Source organism: Camellia sinensis, chromosome 8, assembly GCF_055761805.1.
Source record: "Camellia sinensis isolate YWXY chromosome 8, ASM5576180v1, whole genome shotgun sequence".
Taxonomy (NCBI): domain Eukaryota; kingdom Viridiplantae; phylum Streptophyta; class Magnoliopsida; order Ericales; family Theaceae; genus Camellia; species Camellia sinensis.
The window spans coordinates 173,233,000-173,260,386 of record NC_138968.1 but is presented as its reverse complement, the minus strand read 5'-3'; the positions used below and the strand labels follow the sequence as shown (position 1 = coordinate 173,260,386).

General features: G+C 32.8%; 3 protein-coding genes across 3 annotated transcripts; 2 read left to right on the top strand and 1 right to left on the bottom strand.

Annotated features, from left to right (window-relative positions):
• Positions 1–3,124: 3,124 nt before the first annotated feature.
• LOC114302164 (protein trichome birefringence-like 41) lies at positions 3,125–10,513 on the top strand. Its single transcript, XM_028247156.2, has 5 exons — positions 3,125–3,586; positions 7,706–7,877; positions 9,346–9,521; positions 9,734–9,892; positions 10,049–10,513. Exons 1-5 carry the CDS (start codon positions 3,348–3,350, stop codon positions 10,362–10,364), a joined length of 1,062 nt encoding a protein of 353 aa, XP_028102957.2. The 5' UTR covers positions 3,125–3,347; the 3' UTR covers positions 10,365–10,513.
• A 2,012-nt stretch (positions 10,514–12,525) lies between these two features.
• Positions 12,526–15,953, top strand: LOC114302166 (protein trichome birefringence-like 41). The gene is made up of 6 exons (XM_028247158.2): positions 12,526–12,684; positions 12,815–12,973; positions 13,680–13,851; positions 14,371–14,546; positions 14,682–14,840; positions 15,540–15,953. Exons 2-6 carry the CDS (start codon positions 12,855–12,857, stop codon positions 15,841–15,843), a joined length of 930 nt encoding a protein of 309 aa, XP_028102959.2. The 5' UTR covers positions 12,526–12,684; positions 12,815–12,854; the 3' UTR covers positions 15,844–15,953.
• Positions 15,954–16,046: 93 nt separating this feature from the next.
• EMB1473 (Ribosomal protein L13 family protein) lies at positions 16,047–19,279 on the bottom strand. The gene is made up of 4 exons (XM_028247157.2): positions 18,895–19,279; positions 17,615–17,800; positions 17,037–17,207; positions 16,047–16,485 (listed from the first exon to the last, which is right to left on the bottom strand). Exons 1-4 carry the CDS (start codon positions 19,123–19,125, stop codon positions 16,369–16,371), a joined length of 705 nt encoding a protein of 234 aa, XP_028102958.1. The 5' UTR covers positions 19,126–19,279; the 3' UTR covers positions 16,047–16,368.
• Between the last annotated feature and the right edge of the window lie 8,108 nt (positions 19,280–27,387).

Genomic DNA, 27,387 nt, shown 5'->3' with positions numbered 1-27,387 from the left:
CCTTGCTCTGATACCAAATTGTTGAGTTAGAACACAACGGCTATACAAAAGTAAATATTTATTTAGATACAAAGATACACTCAAGTATATAAGAAGACTCTCAAGGACATCTCACTCTTGGAATCACTCATACTCAAGCACTTGACTCCACTCTTGATTGTTGTGTCTTGCACCTTCCAAATGAGGTCACTTCCCTTTCTATAGTCATCTACTTCCTTAATGGATGGCTAGGATCATTTTGATCCAAGGGCTATTATTAACCCTCTAGAATATTCTAGCATATACACATACTTTTTCATATTCTAGAACTCTCTAACCTATTTTAGTATATAATAGTACTTTCTATACTTTTAAAATATTCTAGAACCTTCCAGAACTTTCTAGATTTCTACAAGCTTCTCTAATGTTCCGGAATCTTCTACAATGTTCTAGAATCTTCTGGATTTCTTTAGATCTTTCTAGAGTCTTCTAGATCTTTTTGAAGTCTTCTAGATTATTCAACATATGCAATTAATAGTCTAGATAATTCTAGAAAAGTCAATGATGACTCTTAGGGGTTGTTTGGGATGTCCTAAATAAGTGCATTTTTTTACTTTTCGGACTAAAAAGTTGAGGAAAAAAAAATGGTTGCTTGGGATAATTTTTTGACTTTTTACAAAAAAATGTGTATTAAAAAATTGTCTAAATTAGTGTATAGGAGAAGCCTTTTAGCGAGTAGGCAGTACAGTGGGCAGCATTGTGCAGAGTAGTGTATAGGAGATGCTTGCCTCCTTTTCGGGCATTGAATTGAACGGTGTTCTTCTACCGTGGGGGCCCACCATGGGTCCCGTTTTGCTAATCAGAACCGTTCAATGTGTAGAACTCCTCGAGTATTATATTCTTGTAAAAAATCACGTTAATCGGATATTGATAGCTATCTAATCGGATTAGTTTTTTTGTCAACCATTAACTATAACATTATCCATTTTTTTATACAAAACTGATTTAATCATGTAGTTAGCGATATCCGATCAATGTGATTTTTTACAAGCATATAGTAGTCGACGAGTTCTACACATTGAACGATTCAAATTATCAAAACGGGATCCGTGATAGGCCTCCACGAGCTGAACAACACCGTCTTATTTGTACACCCGCCTGTTCCCTTTGTCCAATCAAAGTCAGCTAAAGTACAACTCGCGTGAGAAGTGAGTTGTACTTTTTTTTGTGTAAAATTAATTTTTTTTATATTTTTTATAAATAGTAATAATTTTTTAACATTTTAATAATTTTTTGATTTTTTTAAAAGATGTCAAACCAAACCTTAATATCGACCAGGTTTGGAAGGTGATTCAAACCCAAACCACACGGCCCTCCTGCAAACATATTCTACAATATATTTTTATAAATATATATATATATATATATATATATATATATATATTTATATGTATGTTTTATATTGTTAAATATTTTTTATAAGTATAAAATATGTATTACTAATTATGTAAATAATTAGTTATGAAATTTGAGAAGCACCAAATGACTAAATTAATTATAGTTTTTATTTATAATATGAAAAAATATCTATATTAAATAATATTCGGACCATGTGGATGAGTTTAAATTTTATTTATTTATTTATTTTTCGACGGCTTTAAAAATAAGGTGTCCAATCCTGAATTGAGCTGGGTTTCAAAAATGATTTCAAATATTAAATATTATTATATAATAAGTTCAGCCCATGTCAATGCTAGATGTGTTATTATTTATTATTATATTTATCGTTTAATGTAATTTTATTTTTTTTAATGTGACCGGTTGTGGGAGATCAGTGAAATTTATTTATACATTGCAATAATATTTGTGGGTGTGTCAAGAAAAGAAGGAAATGGGGTGGGTTATATGAGCTTATTTTTTTTGACATGTGTTGATGATCTAAATTATTTACATTTAGAATATATCAAGTAGAATATGTCTGTAAAAAAATAAGTTAATCAGAGATTTAACTATTTCATCAAATTACATTTATATTTACAAAAATAAATGAAAATTGTGATTTAAAATATAAAAATGAATATAAATATGAATGGATGAAAGGGTTAACAACATTCGATTAACTTAATTTTTTACACATAAGTTATACTCAATATATTTTAAAATATAAACAGTTCAAATTATCAAAACAGAACCCTTAATAGGCTCATATTGCCACACAACAGTGAGAAGTGCAGTTTAGTTTAATTGAATTCGGGGACCATCACATTACAAAGGCAAACACCCCTAATTTGATAGAAATATATAATACCCATGATATTTGATAAAAATATACAGCACTTCTTGAGTTTATGTAATTTTTAAAAATAAATTATTAATTAACTTTATTAATTATAATAAATGATAACAACATATCAATAAATATTATCAAATCTAAAAAAATATATATTATGGAGGATACTTTTCTTATATTTTCCATATTAAATTTTGAATATGCAGGAAAATTAATTGCAATTGAGGTGCTATTGACTCAAATAGGTATATTTCACATGTAATGGTACAAACTCACCTTAACAACTCAAAAATTATCCAAAAATTAATTTTTGAAAAATGTCTCGTAACTCAAATTTTGTGGCTCAAAAGTGACTCAAATGGTCAAAACGACGTCGTTTTGGCCATTTTTATGTTGTTCTGTACTCAAAACGACGTCGTTTTGGCCATTTGAGCCACAAAATTTGAGCTACGTAGCATTGTCGTTAATTTTTACCATATTTCACATAGATCTTGTATCAAAAAAGAAATTGTTATAGGTCTTAAATTTTTTACCAAACAAATAACTAACTGTCTCATATAAGTGTGAGGTCCACAAAATTGTGGACCCTACACCCATGTAAGACCTTTGGTCATATATTTGGTGGTATCCCTAGTATTGCTCTAACAAAAATGCTAGAGATTCTAGAAATTTTACCAAATTTTTTATTAAAGGTCTCATATGAGTATGAGACTCACACAGGTCTCACATTCACGTGAGACATTTGATAAAAAATTTAATAAATTTTTTGAGATATCTAACATTACTCACCTTATATAGACTCCACACTATACAAATTAATATTCACTATATAATCACCTACTCAAAAAAAATTCTAAGTTTGAATTAGTAGACATTTCCATATTTCGCATGTCTTTTCATTTTCTTTTTTTTCTCTCCAAATTTCTACCTAAACGTATGAACAGCACATACATATCTATAAATGTATACACGCACATTTTGAAAACGTACAGACAGAGAGAGAAAGAGGGAGAGAGAGGGTTTCTCCTCTCATAAATCCTGCTCTTCCAAAACCTCTCTTCTCTCTCTCTCTCTCCAGATGGGTTTCTGGGTTGAATGCATTTTGTTTGCGCTGCTGAGTCTTGTCCTCCAACATGTTGGAGGATGCGACTTCTTCCGAGGGAAGTGGGTACCCGAGTCCGATCCATCGTCGTACCCGGTCTACAACTCCGCCACATGCCCATTCATAGAGAGAGAGTTCAACTGCGAGAAAAATGGACGCCCTGATCGAAACTATCTCACTTACACTTGGCAACCCCATGACTGCAACTTAGCAAGGTATGTAATGACCCATCCTTCATCATCTTCTCTAACCTTTCTTTTTCTGTGATCATGTACTGCTTGTCTATGGTAGCTTTCTTGCTTATGCATCTACATCACCGTTGAGGTCACCCACTCAGTAATTTATTAAGTGTTACATCATTTTTCATCATAAATAGGGACAAATTTATGATGCACATTTTAAAAATCACAATTAAATGTTATAAATGTGGACAGATAGGTCATTATGCCAATCGTTGCAGATCTAAAATACAACAGAAGCACCGTTGAGGTCACCCATTCAGTAATTTATTAAGTGTTACATCATTTTTCATCATAAATAGGGACAAATTTATGATGCACATTTTAAACAAAAAAACTAGGTCCCAGATTTTGGAATCCACAATTTATATGTGTATGTGTTGAACCGATGAAATGTGGGGTTTATATATAATATAAATTTGAGTTATTGATGTAAAATTTTAGATAATTTTTGAATTTTTATGTTTAGATCCGTAACATTACTGTAAATAATATAATGGCAGCATGATAAAAATATTATAAATAAATTGTAATGATAAATGATATGAAATATTAAAAAATTAAAATATATTATAATATTTATTTTATTACAAAACGTTAGGATTATATATTAATAATGTGTAGCGGCTCCATTAAATGGGATAACCCGGTGGGAGGTCATGGAGGTGTTGTGACATTTTATGGAGTTTGTTTCGAATTTATTTTGATTATTTAAATTATTTATATTGTATAATTTGTTGATCATATTAATTATTAAAATATAATAATAAAAAATGAGTTTAATTGGATATATGTAGTCTATTATCAAACTTTAATTATTTTTTTAAAATGCAAATGTAATTTTGTTATTGAATTACATATGTTCAATCAACTTAGTTTTTTTTATATATATAATCCACTGAATAACCTATAAAATTTAAAAATTCAAATCATCCAAAAAAAAATAGGTTCGCCCCAGGCCTCATAACACCAATCCTACACCTACTTGGAGTGGGGGGTGTGGCTAGCATTGTTTTTCATTGAAGAGGGCTTTTATTTTTGCAGTACGTAGTAAAGCTGTTACTATCAGAGATAAGGAATCAGTGATCTTTCGTATTAATTTCATATATGTGTACAGAGGAGAGTGTCTTGGCTCTCGTCCAGAAAGTCCAGTATTAGATTCGTTAGGTGATTATTTGTTAATTTGTTTGGTGGGACAAGTAGACCCTTAAAGTAATTAAAACCAAGACCAAACTCATAATAATAATAATAATAATAATAAATCAAAAAAATAATTAAAGTAATTATAGACACACAAAACCAAAAAAATAAGAGGAAATTAAGCATCGGTGGAACCTTCCCAAAATAATTACAGTTTCATGAAAGAATTTAACATTTAATTATTAAATTTTATAAACTTTAGGGTATTCTATCCAAAAGTCCAATTCTGAATTTTCTTTAGTCAAAGACCCACATTCTAAATTACTTTGCCCATAAGGACATCCATACAAAATGACCAAACTATCTCCAAGTATATATATATTCTATTATACACTATAAGCATCATCAAAACACTCTTCCCCACACACACTCACTCTCTCTTTCTCTCTTCACCGCGGTCGCTCGTTACTCCGTGCCGTTGCGGCCGTCGCATTGTCACTCGGGCCGTCACGTTGTCACGGCGGTCATGCCGTCGCTATCTCGCCCTCATCATACAGTCAGATCTGGTCTCTCTCTCAACTCAAACTTTCTCTCTTCCCTTCTTTTTTTTTTAAGTTCTTGCTATTAATCCAGATTTGGAACCAAATTCTCACACCTCTCTCTCTCTCTCTTAAGTTCTTGTTGATCCAGATCTGGAACCTCTGTTCAAAAAAAAAAGAAAAGAAAAGATCTAGAACCAGATCTTGATTAGTGATAATGCAATACTACTTGTATGATTGGTTTCTTTTTCTTTTTTTTTTTATTTTACTTATTTTTTGTTGTTGATGTTAATGTTGTTGATGTTGATGAATATAAAAGAGATTGCATCATTTTTTCTGGTTTGTGTGTTGAACAGATGGGGGAGAGATATTTGAACAGATAGAAAAAAATAACAATTTTTTAATAGATAGGTTTGGTTTGGTTTGACTTGGTATTGCAATAGATAACTCTCACATCTCTCAACAGATAGATACAAAACTTCAAAAGATAGAAAAACAGATAGGAACAAAATTTGAGTTGAAAAGATTAAAAACAATTGAACAGATAAGTGAAAAATTGAACAAATAAAAAAAAATATTGTAGAAGATCTTTTTCTTTACTTATTTTTGTTGTATGATTGGTACTTTTTTTTTTTTTTTAACTTATTGCAGAAGATCTTGAGGAGTTTTGTTGTTGATGAGAAATAGATTATAATGAACAGATAAAAAAAAAAACAGATCTCATTGGAGTCTTGTTTGTTGTTGTTGAGAAATAGATTGTAAATGAACAGATCTCATTGCTTGGAGAGAGAAAGATAGTGAGAAATATTTTAACAGATAGAGCAATTGTACAGATAAAATTTTAACAGATAAGATTTGGGTTGCTTGGTATTTCAACTGATAGGAAAACTTAAATAAAATTTGAATAGATAATAAAATTTAGACATATATTTGAACAGATAAATGGAAAAAATTGAACAAATGGTCAAAAAATTTGAATAGATAGATAAGAAATTTGAACAGATAGTCAATGAAAAGTCAACAGATAAAAAAAGTTCAGGGATAAAATTGAAAACAAAATATCTTATAGGACTTCTCATTAAACTATTTTACAAAACGTGGGCTTTTTATCAGTAAAAAATATCTCTTGAATTTAATACGTTAGACACTCTCTAAATTAGATTTATCGCCAATTTTCTCTAAGCTTTATTACTGTTCTCAAATTTTCTTTATAAATTTCTTTTGAATTGTTTTTTCCCCAAAAAATAATATACACAGTGATATATTAAGTTTGGGTTGATTTATTTTAAATTTTTAAAAAATTGTCATATCATTTTCTTATTTATATATTTATTTATTTGTAAAATGCTGTACTTACCAATTTTTCTTCCATATTAATATATTTACATTACATCACATCTATTGTATTAATAGTAGCAAGTGTGTAACAGATAATAAACAAAATTTGATTAAAAAAAGTTATAATTATTCTAACATTATTTTTTTTTATGTGCATAAAAATAAATTTTAAAAAAAAATCTCACACGTGTGGAATGAGTGTTACGTATATTTTGTGTGTATTTGGTGGTATGTAGGTCATACTCAAGTAAAGTGTGATAACTGTATCGACGATTGAATATAGATTCAATTATAAAAATTGTGTATCTGGTCGTCCAATTGAATGATTGCCTAAACAATTGGTTAGAGTTTGTCGATCGTGACTATCATGGTATCTTTTAATCATCTTATAAAATAATTTTTATATTTAATTGTAGCATTGCTGAACGTGTGACTAATCAGTAATTCACCGGAAAGAGAACTGTTTTCGAGGACACATTCCTTTATTCTTCTTTGTTAATTAGGAGTCTCTCTCTCTCTCTTGCATTCTTTATTATTCATTTTGCTGTCGCTTATTTTATTTTGTAACGGAAGATAACCAATAAAAGACAGTCTCTAACCCATAAAAGACCGTCTCTTTTATATTTTATTTTATTAGTCTTTGTGTTTATAGCCTTGAAAAAAAATTACAAAAAAAATCATAAATCTATCTGAATCGGTATCAACCGTATAGTAGTTTATTTTACTTTTTCAGAGGACAATTTGATTTCAATTCTAAAAAATTACTAAGATTGGTTGATTACAATTCAGTTTTTTGACTAAGGTTCAAAATAAATTTTAATATATGTGCAGTGTTGTACAAGGTGCTTAACATCTTCAAATTTCAATTATGTCCACTTCATTCTTCTCATTCACAAAATACTTGTAGTCTTTTCACTATTTATATAATTTTTACAGTTCTTATATTACTGAAAATTGTAATGCTCATACGGATAATCGATTTTTATTCAATTAAATAGTTTAAATACAGTGATAATTTATTGTTAAATGTATAGCATATACAAAATTGAGATTTGTGTTTTGTTTTTGGGGGGGTTAGATTTGATGGTGAAGACTTGTTGCGGAGGTTGAGAGGGAAGAAGATAATGTTTGTAGGAGATTCACTGAGCAGAAACCAGTGGCAATCACTGACTTGCTTGCTCTCTACTAGTGTTCCTAATGCCAATTACACCATTGACAGAGTTGATGATGTCTCTACATTCACTTTCATGGTAATGCCCAACTCATTGATAGTGTTATTTAATTTTACAATAAAGCTATCATCCAGAACTCATATATATAAATTTATCATATGTAGTTCAGATTCAACTTTTTTTTATTATAGATCATACATTATACTTTTTGAATTTTTTTTTGTGCATTGATTATAGGTGTTGGGAGTTCTATTAATACAAAGTACACTAGAAATTTTTACATAATCAATCATTCAAACTTGTCTATAGATTGACTATGAACCCATTTTAAGAGAGGCATCCTATGGAGAGATAATTATTTCTTAGATCCGTCCAACCCTTTTTTTTTTTAAAAAAAAAAATTATAACGTGGGTTTTTTTTTTTTTTTTTTTTTCCTGGGAATGAAAGACACAAAAAAAATATTAAATAGAAGAAATGAATTCGAACTCACTCACTCCCTTCCCTAGTATGCAAAAAAGAGAGAGATATTAATGATGATGTCGGTAGATCTAGTGCTATAAAAGTAGAACAATGTGTGAACCCACTTCTACAAGTACAACAAAATATCATGGTTGATCATCACACAATAAAAAAGATGAAGAAAAGAAAAAGAGGATTTTAAGCAAAGACTTACGGACCATGGCCAGCTCAATTGCTACCCATGTTCTATGTCACATGAAGCTTAGATCTGACATGTGAACCTCATTCATCACTATCATCATCTATATATATATATATATATATTTGTACAGAAGTGATAGAGAGCTCTAAAATAAATTTTACGTACATGGCAATGAATAAATAAAAAATAAAAATAAAAACATAAACACACATCACATCAATAGATGGATCTCATCTATTAAAGCTCTTTTAAGGCTCTTGTTTTAAAGCTACAGAACAGACAGACACAGACTATGCATTTTGAGTGGTGTCACTCTAAAAGGACTTTTGTTTTGCCCTGGTTTTAACAAACCATGTGGTTGTCTGTCTAGCTTTCACTTTCCTGGCAAAGCAAACAAATTTTGATACGACTTGTTGGAAAAAAAATTAATTTCTTGTTTGATGCATTTTGGTCTTATTGAAGGTAGGTTATCTCCTTCTGATTGAAACTGCTTAACTACTTAAATACTTATATCTCAAATGAGTGGGTGATATTATTTGGTCAGTAAATTGAGTGATAATAATATCAGTCTTGTCTCATATGGGACTTTTTATTGATTAGTGGGGGTGCGACTGTTTATTAAAAACAAAAGGATTTTGCTTAGTGGTGTCATCCAGTCTAAAAAATGTTGATGCCACCTACCTCACTAGAAAAGGGCTATGATGCAGATATTTCAAAATTAACAACATAAAACTCTCGAATGCTACCATGTAAGATGATTTTAGTATTGAATTCGGACCAAGACGCATTTCAAATGACGAGTACCTAAGGAGATATATACAAGTGGTGTGTTTATGTACATATTTGCTAGTTACATCAGCTAAATAATTATGTTAATTTTTCAGGATTCTGGCGTGAAAGTGATGCTTGATCGCAATGTCTATTTGGTAGATGTAGTGAGGGAAAACATTGGTAGAGTCCTAAAACTTGACTCAATCCAGAGTGGCAAGCTGTGGAAAGGAATTGACATGCTCATCTTCAACACATGGCATTGGTGGAATCGCAGAGGAGCTGCACAACCGTTAGTCCTAACTAATGTCCCTAATTTTTATTTTTATTTTTTTGAAAATAAATAAATAAATTTTAGATTAAAATAATGCAAATCAATAAAGTTGCAAATGAGAATTGGGTCTCACTTGCACTCCATTAATTATTGATTTACTATTAGTTTTCTGATTATTCTCCTAATTCTTTGAAAAGTTGTATTTAGTTTGAATTGCTGTGAAAATGCAGATGGGATTATATACAAGTAGGAAACAAAACCTACAAAGACATGGATAGAATGGCTGCATTCCGGATGGCACTCACTACATGGGGTGGTTGGGTGGACTCCAACATTGACCCATCCAAAACCATGGTTTTCTTCCAAGGGATCTCTCCTTCTCATTACAAGTAATTTCTCTTTATTATATTGCGCAGTTTTTCTATTAATCTATGTCACTAATATTACTCAAATTAGGGTATTAAATTTGGGATACCATCAAATGTGTCAAAATCATGCATGAACTAACTCTATTCTGATTGTGTTCCTAAACTATACATAAATAGTGGCACAGACTGGAATGAACCAACAGCAAAGACCTGCCAGGGGCAGCATCAACCCTTGTTGGGTTCAACCTATCCAGGAGGCCTACCACCCGCTGTGGCAGTGCTTAAGGCGGCATTGAGCAAAATCAAGAAGCCTATCACTTTGCTCGACATAACCAACCTCTCACTAATGCGAAAGGATGGGCATCCTTCTATATACGGGCTCGGTGGCCGCACTGGAATGGATTGCAGCCATTGGTGTCTCCCTGGAGTCCCTGATACTTGGAACCAGATCCTTTATAATATCATCTTAAACAATAAAGCCATGCACTCATGAGTTATCATTGAAAAATTTGATTAGATATAGCTATTCTTTCCCTAAGCAATACAATTTTTAGTGCATGCCATTTATTTGGCTAGATGTTTTCTCTTTTTTTTTTTGGGTACCCATTTCAATAAATTTTAATTTGGAGAAGTGTTGATAAAGTATGGAGAGCAATATTACAAGACTTATGCTAATGATTGGATTTATATAACCTCCATTTCTTGATCAATGGTTGATCAAAATTCCATCAATGAAACAAAATGTCAGTGTCTCAAGAAATGAAATGAAAATCTTCATTTTATCTATGAATGAGGAGAGTCAAAACCGCTGTATTTCAGATGTGTATGGGTTGGATTGATTTGGGTAAAATTCAAATTCATAATTGAACTAATTTAATCGGTTTTCAAGTTTTTTAACCAAGAATCGAACCAATCATCATTTAGAATGAACAAACCCAACCCGAGTAAATTGACTTGAGTCCTAATTTTAAAAGTTAATAAATGATCATTATAATGAAGATGTAAGGTCAAGTAGCCACTGGATCCACTGCCCCATACCCTTCTTATTGCCACATCACCGAAATTAAGGGATGAGAGACATGGGGCAGAGGATTTGGATCCTATAATGAAGATGCAAAAGCAGTCTGTTCTGATATAAATGTATACAACCCTTTAAATCACAGCATAATCTCTAGTAATTTTCTTTGGGAAATAACATTAATTTCCTTACAAATAACAGGATAAAAAACAGAGATTATACAGAGAGTCTATCCTGAATGATATATGTATATGTAATTTATTCATTTCAGACCATAAAAATGACTTACTTAAAAAAAAAATATCACTATCACGTCATTTTCCTGTCCTTAACAAGGTTCAGACCCTCTACAATGTGCGCGTGTGTGTAATTAACCATCTGTTTCTCTCTCTAGATGGCAATCTTAGTTACTTGCAGTTTTAGTGCACTGCTCATTGTTGTTCTGCTACAACTACTAGGAAAGTGAAAATGTGAATGTGATTACTTCAAGGGGAGTTGGGTGAAGGACTCATCCTACCCTCTCCTCAACTCCAAGAAATGCCCTTTCATTGAGAATGATTTCAATTGCCTCAAAAATGGCCGCCCTGACCTCCGTTACCTCAAATACAAGTGGCAGCCACACAGGGCTGCCACTTACCTAGGTACTCTCTAGTCTCTCCTCGCTCAGTCACACCTACAGAATGACTCACAAACACTCGTAAAATTGTGAGTCCTACACAATCTTCTAATTGAACCAAGCAAAAAGATCATTATCTTGTAATTATGTATCTTCCATCATCAATTTAAAAGACTTAATCAACAACTAGTAATGACATGAAATTTTCATGGATTGGGTATGACATGATACATTTGATAGGCAGTTTTTAGTTTATAAAGGTGAAAAGCAGTGGACTATATGATACAAGAACAGTATAAAACCGTCTTTTGTTTTTTGTTGTAGATTTGATGGTCGTGTGGTATTGAAGAGATTTGAAGGAAAGAGCATCATGTTTGTAGGGGACTCTATGAGTCAAAACCAGTGGCAGTCACTAATATGCATGCTCTACACCACAACACCCACATTAAAATACACGTAACACAAAATCGATACCATCTCTACATTCACTTTCACAGTATGTTCTACCTGCTCTAATTACTTCAGCTGCAACTAAATTTTTTTTAAAAAAGAAAAAGAATGAAACTATTATCTTTGATGTGTGATGAATCAGTTTCATTAAGACTATTTGCACCCACTCGATAGGTTTCCTCTCTAAAATACTAATACTGACTAGAGAGTAGAGAAGGGGAAAGATATGATTGAGATATAGAAATCTGTTAAAAAAACACTTCAATTTATAAATTTTGTAGGGACATTTAGGAACTAAGTAATCTACATGCCATGTGTGAAGTGTGCCACTAAAGCACCTTTGGCGCCCTAAGAGACCATGCTAAGTGTGCACTCCAGTGTGGAAACTAAGATTAACTTTCTATTGTCCATGGCACATTGATCCATATTAGTTATAATATGAAAGAAGGAACTTCATTACAATCTACCAGTATATATGTCCTCCAACATACAAAAAGGCACACCATTATCTCTATTTTGTGCACTTAGTACAGCTGTTTTGACCATATCTTAAAATTTATTCTAATGCAGGATTATAAGCTTAAAGTAATGTACGATCAAAGCGTGTTTTTGGTGGATGTGGTAAGGGAGAATAGGGGCAAAATCTTGAAACTAGACTCGATTCAAGGTGGGAGGAAATAGATAGGAATAGACATGCTCATCTTCAAACCGCAGAGGAGTTACCCAACCGTTAGTAACTTCAAACTACTCATATTTTCTCTCCTTTTTTTTTTCCCCCCTTTCGAAAAGTTCCAAATAAGTTTAAATTATTATTTGCAATTTTCAAGTTAATAATTCATAATTGTTGTGAGTTTTGTAGATGGGATTATATTCAACTGGGAAACCAAGTAGTAAATGACATGAACCGACTGTCTGCAATGGAGCAAGCACTCATAACCTGGGGTCGTTGGGTGGACTCCAATGTTGTTTCTAACAAAACTCTGGTTTTCTTTCAAAGAGTTTCTCCAATTCATTACAAGTAAGCTCTACATAAATTTTTTTCTTCCTCTGAATACAAACGTTGTGGGACTTGTAGACCTCTCAAAGAATTTGGAAAAAAGATAGGTAGTCCAAAAAAGTCATCAGAAAATGAAGTGTGGTGTAAAAATAAAAAATTAAAAAAAAAGAGGCCCATATAGTACATATTAATGTATGTTTGAGAGAAGAAATATTGGATACACACCTAACCTTTGGTATAGTGCACTGCTCATTGTTGCTTTGCTACAACAACTAGTAGGAAAGTGCAAATGTGAATGTGATTACTTCAAGGGGAGTTGGGTGATGGACTCATCCTACCCTCTCTTCAACTCCAAGAAATGCCCTTTCATTGAGAATGATTTCAATTGCCTCAAAAATGGCCACCCTGACCTCTCTTACCTAGGTACTCTCTAGTCTCTCCTCGCTCAGTCACAACTACAGAATGAGACACAGACACTCGTAAAATTGTGAGTCCTATACAATCTTGTAATTGAACCAAGCAAAAAGATCACTATCTTGTAATTATGTATTTTCCATCGTCAATTTAATAGACTCAATCAACAACCGGTAATGACATGAAATTTTCATGGATTTGGTATGACATGATATATTTGATAGGCGGTATTTAGTTTATAAAAGTGAAAAGCAGTCGACTATATGATACAAGAACAGTATAAAAAACCATCTTTTGTTTTTTGTTGTTGTAGATGTGATGGTCATACGGTATTGAAGAGATTTGAAGGAAAGAGCATCATTTTTGTGGGGGACTCTATGAATCGAAACCAGCGGCAGTCACTAATACGCATGCTCTACACCACAACACCCACATTGAAATACACACAACATAAAATCAATACCATCTCTACATTCACTTTCACGGTATGTTCTACCTGCTCTAATTACTTCAGCTGCTACTAAATTTTTTTAAAAAAAGAAAAAGAATGTTACTATTATCTTTGATGTGTGATGAATCAGTTTCATTAAGAATATTTGCACCCATTTGATAGGTTTCCTCTCTAAAATACTAATACTGACTAGAGAGTAGAGAAGGGGAAAGATATGATAGAGATATAGAAATCTGTAAAAAAAATCTCTAATTTATAAATTTTGTAGGGACATTTAGGAACTAAGTAATCTACATGCCACGTGTGAAGTGTGCCACTAAAGTGCCTTTGGTGAAGAGACCATGCCAAGTGTGCACTCCTGTGTGGAACCTAAGATTAACTTTCTATTGTCCATGGCACATTGATCCATATTAGTTATAATATGAAAGAAGGAACTTCATTACAATCTACAAGTATATATGTCCTCTAATATACAACAAGGCAAACCATTGTCTCTATTTTGTGCACGTAGTACAGCTGTTTTGACCATATCTAAAAATTTATTATAATGCAGGATTATAAGCTTAAAGTAATGTACAATCAAAGCCTGTTTTTGGAGGATGTGGTAAGGGAGAATACGGGCAAAATCTTGAAACTCAACTCAATTCAAGGTGGGAGGAAATGGATAGGAATAGGCATGCTCATCTTCAACATTTGGTATTGGTGGTACCGCAGAGGAGTTACCCAACCGTTAGTAACTACAAACTACTCATGTTTTCTCTCTTCTTTTTTTTTTTTTTCCTCCTTTTGAAAAGTTCCAAATAACTTTGAATTATTATTTGCAATTTTCAAGTTAATAATTCATAATTGTTGTGAGTTTTGTAGATGGGATTATATTCAACTGGGAAACCCAGTAGTAAATGACATGAACCGACTGTATGCAATGGAGCAAGCACTCATAGCCTGGGGTCGTTGGGTGGACACCAATGTTGTTTCTAACAAAACTCTGGTTTTCTTTCAAGGAGTTTCTCCAATTCCTTACAAGTAAGCTCCACATAGATTTTTTTTTCTTCCTCTGAATATGAACATTGTGGGACTTGTCAACCTCTCAAAGAATTTGGAAAAAAGATAGGTAGTCCAAAAAAGTCATCAGAAAATGAAGTGTGGTGTGAAAAAAAAAAAAAAAAAGGTCCAAATAGTACACATTAATGTATGTTTGGGAGGAGAAAGATTGCATACACACCTAACCTTTGGTATAGTGCACAGAGTGGTTACCCCAAGATTTGAACCCATAACTTCAAGATTATTAGGCCATTTTTCCGGGTTCCCTAACATTATTGCACAGAATTTTGGATTGCACACTAGTCCAACTGGAGAGAAGTTTCAAAACAAAATAACTTGCATCACTATCCTTCATTTCATTCCCACTTGGTTTTGTTGAAATGTAGGATTTAATCTGAGTTTGGGCTTGGGTTTAATTTATCATATGCCGAGGATTATATTTGATATTGTGCACACAAATTCTGAACCTTCCTTGCTACACCTTTCAGTGAAAAACAACTTCCAAAAAAAAAAAAAAAAAAACTAAGGATAATTAATTTAACATGCAGAAAATTGTTGAATAGGGGGTAAAATATTTGTTTCTCTTCTTGTTATGATATAATGTAGACCTTAACAATGTTGAAAAGTATGCGTAAAATATATTATTAATCTCATTACTGTGTTCGTTTATGTTGTGATCAGTGGTTCAGAATGGAAGGAACCAAAAGCAAACTCCTGCAAGGGCCAAATGAAACCGGTGTCGGGATCAACATATCCAAGGCAGTTGCCACCGGCCATGGCCGTCATGAAGGAGGTGTTGAGGGGGATTAGAATGCCAGTCACTTTGCTTGATGTAACGCTCCTCTTGCAGTTACGAAAAGATGGTCACCCTTCCATTTACGGAGGAAGTGGCCCAAGGGTAATGGATTGCACCCTTTGGTGTACTGCAGGAGTCCCTGATACTTCGAACCAGATCCTTTACAATCTTATTTTCAAAAAACGTTGAGCCAATGCATTTTGAGTTGTATATTTATTTTGAATATGTATTTAAAAAATTATACCTTAAAAAAAAACTTAAGATACAAACTTATATAATTTAAAATATTCTTCAAAATAGATTCTAAGATTTTATTACTTCTCTATATTGAAGGATTATCAAGTCAATGTGATGTATGATCACAATTCATAAGAGAGAATAAGAGCAGAGTATTAAAACTTGACGCCACTGAGGGTAGCCAGAAATGGATAGAATGAACATGCATATATTCAACACATGGCAATGGTGTATAAAAAGGGGGAGCCATAGTAAAATTATCTACTAAACAACAGGCTCGAATATGGGCAACACTGTAACCAAATGCCTCTACAATAAAAATAAAAACATGAACAAGAAGCCATTTATTGTGGCAAGGGAGCCAAATAATGAAAAGGAACCCCATACGAGCAAAAAAAAGATAGAGAAGATGTGAACCTCCTAGAAAAAGAGAGAAAGCTTGCTTACGGCATCTCCTGGTTGAGTTTGCTTTTGAACCTATGTTAGCTTTTGTATCCTCTTGTCCCTTATAGGCAGATCCATGGGCTTCTGGGCCTCGTGCGGATGGTCAGGGCCGCTATACACCTTAAGATGGTTGAATAGGGCTCTACCAAGCTACAGAACAAGCAAATTCTAAGCTGCTCAGTAGGGCACGAATTAGCATGATTTTAATAGAATCATAAAAATAAAAAACAAGCAACAGTTACAAAGTCAAAATATGAATAAGCACAAAAATATGTTAAATGCTGGTAAGCAGCACAACAAATATCTCTAACCAGTTAAGTTACAAATACGAGTAGGCTAAGGATCATATTATGCTTTATGGGTATAAGTAGAATAACCAAAGAACAATAAGATTGCCAACTAACTTTATACCTTTCAATTTCTTCTAAATTGACTCCTATTTTGGTGCACAAATCACTTAATTCATATTTCAGCTTTAGACTTTTACCATGGTGACATATACCAACTTCTGATAGCATGCATTGTGAACAGCAGCAAGACACTTGCTAAAACTCTTGCAGCTAAAACATTAAGATACTTAGCTGGTTTGTAACTTAATAAAGGAGTCATGCCTAGCTCTATAGATTTAGTCCTTCATTTGGCAATTACTCTGTCAACAAGTAGAAAATACAAGCAGAACTACAAACTTAATAAATACTCACCCTCCCTTTAGGAAGCATGCCACGGACAGCATGTTCAATAATTCTTTCAGGAATCCTTTTTTGGAGCTGATCAAAGGTTTCAACCGTCATTCCTCCTGGTCTTCCTGAATGCCTCCTGTAGAGCTTTTGGGTCCTCTTTTTACCAGAGACTGCAACTTTTTCTGCATTAACCTTTTTGAGTTCAAGCAAAACGAGAAAGTTCAGGATTTTGTGAAACTATTTTGTAGCTATTATATGTCAAAGAAACATTTAATGACCATTCATGCAGACATCAGCCACTGTAGAACTTAGATGTCTGGTGAAGAAGAAAAAGATTATTATAATAATACAATTAATTAATTGTTAGCCAAAAAGAACTAAACATAAAGTGTTGAGTCAAAAACTTTTAATGTCTTCCCAAGATACATGTTATGGGTCAGAAACATCAGATAAGGGGAGTCCTCAATTTCTAATGAAACTTGTCAAGACTATTCAAGCTATTATAAGGTAGTTTATGTGCATTGCTATCAAAAAATAATAATAATAAATATGGAGCGGAAAAAATCTGCATAATTAGAAGTTTTATATGTCGTACTTACCACAATGACAAATGCACCCATGTCTACACTAGGAGTATAGGTTGCCAGATTTTTCCCACGGATATAAATAGCTATGGTTGACGCTAATCTTCCAAGAATTTTATCACTAGCATCAACAATATACCATGGTTTATCTGTGTTCACATGATCTGCGGCTTTAGGGTACCATGTCTTATTCCAAATATCCTGGGAAAAAGAAAGGAATGGAGAGAGAGAGAGAGAGAGAGAGAGAGAGAGAGAGCACCTGATTAGATAGATCCCACTTTAAAATTAGAGATGAAAGACCAGCAGAGCTATTATAAAAAAACAGAAGAAAAAAAGAAAAAAAAGAAAAGAAAAACACATTACTACATACAGTTACAACTCAGTCTTCAAGTCGATTTTCCCCAAAGACATTCATGATGATTCTCAAACTTGAAGTTAATACTTTCAAGAAGATATTGTTAACAATATAAATTATAGTACTTTATTATTTATAGCTCAAAATTTTCGAAATTGCAAAGTCTGCACATATCCAGCTGACAATAATTCTCACCCAATTGCATGTTTGTCACTACTTTAATGAACTACAGCATAACTTCCACGCTGAGTTGCTAGACAAGCAAGGATCAACCAACCCTGGGAATCAGGCTTGTGGACAGAATTGGTAGGTATAGTGTTCTCATGGTAACAGAATCTCATAAGAAACTTACCCAAATAAACTTTTAGCAATATCCAATTAAAAAGATGACTTGATAATGTACATTGAAATTTAAGTAAACTATCAGAGTTAAGCTTAGCCCAGTAAGCTTAAACAAGTTATTTGAGTCATCTTCTTCTTCTTCTTCTTCTTCTTCTTCTTCTTCTTCTTCTTCTTCTTCTTCTTCTTCACAAGTTTTTTTTTTTAGATTCATATATGATATTATCATGAAGCCCAACGAATTAAAATCATCATTATCACTAACTTGGCCTGCAATGGATGGTTCTGAAGGTTTCTTTCGGGGATGGGGGAATTTTGGGACTTGAAGTTCTAGATACCTGGTTTTCAAGAATTGGGGAATTGAGTTCAACAAGCTCAGTGAAATTTTTTTTTCTCAAGATTCTCAACCAATGAAATATCTAAATTTCGAATTTATTAATTTTCTTCTCGTTTCCTACACTTTCTCAGTATCCAAACAAGCATATTAGATAACAATGACATAATCACACTGTAAAGTCAGTTTCTTTTTTGTTCCTGCATATTCCCAGTAACCAAACAAAGCATAAAATAGACCACACTCAGAGAGAGAGAGAGAGTTTACTGGGCCTTTGGCGACAGATTCGTCAAACATCCACCGCTGTTCCAAGGGCACAACGGCTTGGTCTTGGCAACGAATCCAGAACGTCCGATTGAGGGATGTAGGTCGAATGGACGGCTTGGATGATGCTGCGACAGGGAACCCAAGAAATTGAGTCTTCTGCAGAGAGGCATAGTAGGGTTTCGGCGAAGGAGACGTGAACATAACCAGCGACGAAGCGTACGCCATCGCCATTCTCTTCTCTGTCTCTGTCTCTCTCTCTCTTCAGTGAACCAAACTGGATAAGATGGGAGTTGGGTCTGTTAGCAGGAAATTGGAGAGGGGCCTAAATGATGGGGTCGGGTTGGTATTTGTTACTATTGTGGGGGGCATATTGGGCATGAAATTTTCCTTTTATTTTTAAACTTTTCTTCTTGACTAATCTTAAACTTTAAGAAATTTCTTGCAATCTAATCCAAATTGGGTACTAAAATATTTGTGATTCATAAATTATTCTTGAGATATTTGTAAAACATGAAAAAATGTAAGAAATGTTTTTTTTTTAAATTAATTAAATGTATAAAAAAAATTAAAAAAGATAAGTCCTTATTCTATAATTTTCGCGAATATATAATAATTTAGAAGTATCTAAAAAATTAAATGTATAAAAAAGGTCTCCAAAACATAAGTCGTTATTATGTCATGAATAATTTAGAAAACTTTAAATAAAATAAAATAAAACAAAGCAAAAATATTTGTAATGTAAGAAGAATTGTGAATGCTAAAATCTAGATATGATACTAAGGCCAAGTTTGGGAAGACTAAAAAAGTGCACTTTTTGTCTTTTTGGACTAAAAAATTGAGGTTGAAAATATGGATGTTTGGGTTAACTTTTTGACTTTTTATTGAAAAATATGTAATAAAAAATTGTAAAAATTGATTTGTAGGGAAAAATTTGAATTGGGAGTTGTGCAGCCGTAATTGTTGACTTTTGGTGAATAGTGTTAACTTTTTAACTTTTTGAGTAACTTTTTGTCTTTTTGACTTTTTTTGAAGTCCCCAAACTTGGCCTAAGGGCAAGTTTGGGATCTTTTAAAAAAGATAAAAAGACAAAAAGTTACTTAAAAAGTTAAAAAGTTAACACTATTCACCAAAAGTCAATCATTACGGCTGCACAACTCCCAATTCGAATTTTTCCCTACAAATCAATTTTTACAATTTTTTATTACACATTTTTCCATAAAAAGTCAAAAAGTTAACCCAAACATCTATATTTTTAACCTCAATTTTTTAGTCCAAAAAGATAAAAAGTGCACTTATTTAGAACACCCCAAACAATCCCTAAAAGTAAAGAATTTGAACTTTATCTTTAAATTATAGTTAAATTACTATTTACTCATTTTATATTTGGTCACTTTCTTATTTTGATTCTTTAAATTTATTTTCTCTCATTTTCATCCTTCATATTTCAAATTTTTTTCCATTTAACTCCTACAACTATTTTTTAAAAATTAGACAAAAAATGACACATTATCAATTACGTGACATAAAAATATTTTATTATATATGACTCGCACCTCTAATATAAACTTAAATTCTAATATAATAGTATATTTATATGTTATGTGATAGTTATTTTGACATTTTCTGTCTAATTTTAAATAGAAGTTAACTTTATGAGTAAAGTGAAAAAAAACATGAAATATGAAGGATTAAAATAGAAAAAATAAACTTAAAAGGTCAGAGTAAAAAAGTGATCAAATATAAAAACAGCAACCCTAAATTATACTAAGGCTAAGGTCAAGTTTGGGAAGATCCAAAAAAGTCAAAAAGTCAAAAAGTTACTCAAAAAGCTAAAAAGTTAACACTATTCACCAAAAGTCAACAATTACGGCTGCACAACTCCCAATTCAAATTTTTCCCTACAAATCAATTTTTACAATTTTTTATTACACATTTTTCAATAAAAAGTCAAAAAGTTAATCCAAACATCCATATTTTCAACCTCAATTTTTTAGTTCAAAAAGACAAAAAGTACACTTTTTTAGTCTTCCCAAACTTTCATAAGTTTTGATTAGAAATTGTACCAAACTTTTAAATATAAAATCGCAACCATTTCTCATAAACAACAAATGGGGCATATTTTTAAATTCAAGTAACTTAAATTTTGAGTCACTTTAATTTTATACGAGTTATCTCAACTACTGAATTAGATCATTTTTAATGATTATTTAAAACTGTAATCAAATTTAAATTTGATAAAAAATAGCTTATTTTTCTATTTCAACGATTTCATTAAATACGTATCAAATTCAAAATTTTATTTTTCTTTCATCAAATTGAGAACTAATATGGCTTTCATCAAATCACTGTTCATTGTAGTTCGATTTTCACTACTGGATGTCCCCTAGATGACCAACTCAAGGCAAAATTTTGTGAAAAAATTACACTGGCCGGTCAACGGGCTAGTCGGCCAGTCGGTCGGCCGGTGGTTTGATGAAATTACAAAACCTTCCATTGGAACACTTGATATCAAATGAAGTTTTTACTCAAATTTGATGAAAAATTAATGCACCGTTGGAGAAGACCGTAGTAACCTTTGCAGAATTTTCGTTTTAAAACAATACAAAGGAAAAACTAAGGGTTATGCAATAGGAAAAATAATCAATGTGTTTTGTTCAATTTTTTGGATTGAATTTTTTAGAAATTAAGTTTTTTATTTGTCGTGTTCTTTTGTTTTTAACGAATATTTTTAAAATTTTAAGCAACTTTTTATTTAATTTTTTATATGTACCTTGCTTAGATATATCTAAAAAATAAGACATTTGTAAAATAAATATTTTAAAAAATCAATAGATACACAAAAATATAAAAATGTACTGAATTTTCATATATTTTATATTTTTTATATTTACTGAATTTTTAAAAAAAATCACAAATATTATACTTTTTAAGTATATTTATGTTAGATTTATCTAAAAAAAATTAAAAAATTTATTTAAAATATTAAAAAATTCAATAAAAACAAAAAAAAAATACGAAAAAATAAAAAAATTCAATTTAAGAAAAATAAAACTTAAAAAACCAAACCAAACAAGCTAAATCCTCCTCCACACATACTTCCAATTAGGGATGGGCACGGGTCGGCTTATAGTGATCCCGATTTTCTCTCCTTTATTTATTGTATTCCGGACTTAGGTTCCGTGGAGTTGGTTTTGTTTATGTCTTGTTTCCGTCCTTAATTCTTTATATTTGAATTTTAGTTATAGCAATTCCGGTCTTTTCCCATTTGATTGTTGTATCCGGACTTAGGTTTCGTGGAGCTTGTTGTTGTATATATCTTGATGTCATCATTTGATTCTTTATTTTTGAGTTATAAGATGTGTTGGGCAGGTTTGTTACAGGTTGGGTGTGATTGGGAGCAAATGGTTGCTGTCCAGAATTTTGGTCCTTCGCTCGAGCGAGCCTTTTGTCGCTCGAGCAGGATCTGTGTTTTAGATCCTTCGCTCGAGCCAGGGTTCCTTCGCTCGAGCGAGAGTTGAGTTTTGTATCTGGTAGCTCGAGCAAGAAGTCCTTTGCTCGAGCTTACGTCTGCATCTGGTTCTGGACCTGAAGGTTGCAATTCTTCGCTCGAGCGAGCTTTCCTTCCCTCGAGGAGTGAGGTGTATGTTTTGTGTTTCGTCGCTCGAGCGTGCTTCTGGGTTGCAGACCTGAAGTTTCGCATTGTTGGCTCGAGCGAGGCTTTCTACGCTCGAGCGAGAGTTCTTTGTGTCTGGTCGCTCGAGCGACCAATCCTTCGCTCGAGCGAGCCTGTGTTATATCAGTAGACAGCAGCAAGTAAACACTTCACTTTTTCATCTCTTTTGTTTTGCAAACCCTAGATCCGAGCTCTCTCTCTCTCTACATACTTTCTCTCTAGGGATTCATCTAGTTTAAGTGTGTTCCTACTCTAAGTCCTTTGTAAAAAAGATAAAGAGTGGCTTGAGCTTCGTTTTAATCTGAAAAGTTGTGGATTTGAAGCATTTCGGGTGTTCACCATCTTCTCCTTTGGGCTTCTAATTTCGAGGTAGGGATACCCTACTCCATCTTATGAGTTTTGTCATAAATTTTGGGCATTTTGATATGTTAGGGTTGTTGGGTAATTTTTGAAAAGGTTGGGGTTTGATTTGTAATTTATAAAAATGAGGGTTTTCAAAATGTTAAATCCCATGGGTGTTTGAGACCAACAAAAATGGAATTAATGTTGTTGTATTGTTGAATTTGAGCCTTTGGGTTGAAATGTGATAAAGGGGAAAGAATGCCCTAATTATGAACTAAATTAATTTGTATAATTAATTTTTGGAAAATGTAGAAATATGGAATTGAGTTGAGAATAATGAAATTGGGAAATTATGGGATTGAATGGTGTAGTTGAATAAATTAATCACTCACCCATGGAGTAAGTTGATATTATATCTATTTAATACATTTACTTTTAGTTTAGAAATAACTGCTTTGGGCTATCGGTGGAGGATAGTCTTGATTGTTGTAGACACTGTATGTTGATTAGGGAAAACTGAAACTAATCACATTGAATATGTCATTGAATATGACGGTTGGAATAATACATTAAATTTGTGTATTGAGTGATCCCTGTATATGATAATTGTTTATATACTTGGAATATGTGTATTGTGTGGGAGGAGGTAGGGGATGTACTTCATGGTTTGAGGAAAGATAAGGGATGGACTCTCAAACCTGTTTAGGAGGAGATAGGGGATGAACTCCATTAATACAGTAAATATGTGTATTAAATTGAAGTATTGATATAGCAAATATGTGTATCTATTGTGAAGTATGGAAGTGTTTTAATATGATATTGATACAGCAAATATGTGTATCTATTGTGAAATATGGAAGTGTTAGTATATGAGTTATAGTCTCATTGAATTGTTTGGCCAGGTTCTGAGCCATATATATGAAATGATTTGGATAAGTAAAGGAAAATGGAATGTAACATGGACACAAGTGTCATGAAACTGTATTATGATATAATTGGTTTATAAGTGTTAACCTTCTATCTAATGCTATTATTTTAGTCATTGCTTATATTTGGTTTAGTATATCTCTACTGGGCTGTGGCTAACCCTATATGGGACATCATTTTTCAGGTCCAGGTGATATGCCACATCCAAGGACATAGCTTGGAAGGTTTTGGGAGTTGAAGACTCTTTTTGTTATTTTGTTATCTTTTGTTGTATTACATGTAAATTCAGGCCAAGGGCTTAATATGACATGAGTTAGTACTCTCTTTTGTGTAACCAAATATTGGCTTGGAAAGTTGTAAGCCGTTGGGCATTTACTTTTGTTGTCAACATGTAACACATTTGTAAGGACTACTCTGATGAATGGAAAAGTGTTTATTTCTCTTATATCAATACATGTCAAGAATGTGGGGTTTTATGTATTATTTTGAGGGCGTTATAGGATGAGTTGGACAGATTTGTTACAGGTTGGTAGTGAGTTTAAACCAAGGGTTGCTGCCTAGATTTTTGTGTCTTCGTTCGAGTGAGGCTTTTGTCGCTCGAGCAAGCTCTATGTTTTAGTTCCTTCGCTCGAGCCAGGGTTCCTTCACTCGAGTGAGAGTTGAGTGTTGTGTCTGGTGGCTCGAGCGAGAAGTCTTGCACTCGAGCTTGCGTCTGCGTCCAGTTCTGGACCTGAGAGATGCAATTCTTCGCTCGAGCATGCTTCTGGGTTACAGACCTGAAGCTTCGACTTGTTGGCTCGAACGAGGCTTTCTATGCTCGAGCGAGGTTTCTTTGTGTCTGGTCGCTCGAGCGACCACTCCTTCGCTGGAGCGAGCCTCGTATATTTCAGTTTGCAGTAGCTTCTCCTTCTTCACTTTTTCTCCATCTTTTTTGGTTCAAACCCTAGATCCAGCTCCATTCCTCTCTACACACACATTCTCTCTAGGATTTCATCTACTTCTAGAGTGTTTCTACCCTAATCTCTTTGTAAGAAAGATAGAGGGTCACGAGGACTTTGCTTTAATCTGAAAATTTGTGGATTTGGAGCACTTTAAGTTTCACCTCTCTCCTCCTTTGAGCTCCGAAAATTAAGGTAGGGATAACCTACTCTATTCTATGAGTTTTGACATAAATTTTAGTCATTATGATTAGTTGGTGTTGTTTGATAATTTTGGAAAAGTTAGGGTTTGATTTGAGGTCATAAAAAGGGGGTTTTCAAAAGATAAAATCCATGTGTATGTGAGGTTTTGGAAAATGGAATTGTTGTTGTTGAATTGATGAAAATGAGCCTTAGGGCTAATGTCGGAAAAATGAGGGAAAAAACCTAATTTAATGTGACCAATTAATTTGAATAATTAATTTGGGAAATTGTGTAATTGAGTTGAAATTTATGAAATTGGGAAGTTGTGGGATTGAATGGTGTAGTTGGATAATTTAATCACTCACCTATGGGAATATCGATATTTTATCTGTTGATAAATTTATTATCTGTTTAGAGATAACTGCTTTGGGCTATCGGTGGAGGATAGTCTTGATTGTTGTAGACATTGTATGATGATTAGGGAAAACTGAAACTAATCACATTGAATATGTCATTGAATATGACGGTTGGAATAATACAGCAAATGTGTGTATTGATTGATCATTGTATATGATAAGTGTTTTAATACATTGTATATATATATTGTTTGAGAGAATATAGGGGATGTACTCCATGGTTTGAGAAGAGATAGGGAATGGACTCTCAAACCTGTTTAGGAGGAGATAGGGGATGGACTTCACTGATACAACAAATATGTGTATCAATTGAAATATGGAAGTATTGTAATATGAGTTATAATCTCATGTGAATTGTGAAATATGGAAATGTTTTAAATATGAGTTATAGTCTCATTGAATTATTTGGCCAGGTTCTGAGCCATAGTTATGAATCGAAAATGTATAAGTGAAGTAAATTGAAATGAAAAATGGGTGTACTTGATACTGAATTGAAAAGTATTGTAAGTTGGTTTATATGTACTAACCATATATCAAATGCTATTGTTTTAGTTATTTCTCATACTTGGTTTAGTATATCTCAACTGGGCATTGGTTCACCCTATATGAGACATCATTTTCAGGTTCAAGAGATATACCACCTCCAAGGATGTAGCTTGGGAGGCTTAGAGGCTTGAAGATCTTTTTGTTATTTTCTTTTTGTATTACATGTTAATCAAGCCAAGGGCTTATTTTGTATTAAGAGTTAGAACTCTTCTTTTGTTGAACCCAAGTGTTGACTTGGAAAGTTGTAAGCCCCTAGGGCATTTACTTTTGTTGTCAACATGTAATATTTTTGTACTTAATACTCTGATGAATAGAAATATATTTTATTCTTTTATGTCTATGCATGTCAAAAATGATGGGTTTATACGTATTATTTGAGGGCGTTACAGTTGCGGCCACGGAACCTCCAATTCGCCATCCATCCCCTAGATTAACGGATTGGAGAAAATCAATCCGCATCCGTCCGCCAATTCGGCGGATGTGGATTGAGCGAATTGATGCGAATCGGTTTGACAGTTTAAAATTTTATAAATTTTCAACATAATTCAACTTGTGCATTTTCTCAAAAAAAAAAAAAAAAGAAGAAGAAAGTATTACAGTCAATGACTTAAAAAAATATTACAATCACTGCATGCCTCATCCAAAGCAAGAAAGTTTGAAACATTAGAATACTACAATCACTGCATCCCTCTTCCACATATTACAATCACAGTATGCATCATCCACATAAAGTATTACAATATGTTGTTCTTAAAATATAAAAACAATTTAAATCGCCAAAACCATGAATAGAGCAGTAGTAGAGATTGTATGTCTCTGTATTGTTACATCTATATCTGTTTTTGAAAACAAAAACCAACCAGCATATATCATATTTTCTATTTATTATTTTTAGAGATAGATTTAAAAACCAAAAAATATAGATAAATAATATGTTTATTTTTTTCAATTCAAAAAAGATATTCAAGTTGAAAACTTTTTTTCAACAGAATATTTAAACTCTTTTTTAATTGAAAACACAAACAGAATATTTAAACAAACTGAAAACACAAAGTCTTATAAATTATTAGGGGTACTCGCGGTTTGGCGGTTTGGCTGCAGCCAAAGGAATCTCAAATCCGCCATCTGTCCGCCAGATTGGCGGATTGGAGAAAATCAATCCACAACCGTCCGCTCGTCATCACGCATCCGTCCAAAATGCGGCGGATCGGTTTGGTTCGGTCGACTTTGGCGGATCGATATATCCTCTGCTCACCCATACTTCCAATTATAAAAAAGTAAAAAAATAAAATAAAAAGGCATTTTTTAGCAAGTCCCATACCCAAAAAGTTTAAAATATAATCCCAAAACCAAATACTTGGACCATTAGTCTTACATGTTTTTAATTATTACCAATTTTTTTTTTTTTTCATAACTTTAAAAACGCTACTACATTCCACCACTACCAAACTTCCGTCAAACCGTCACC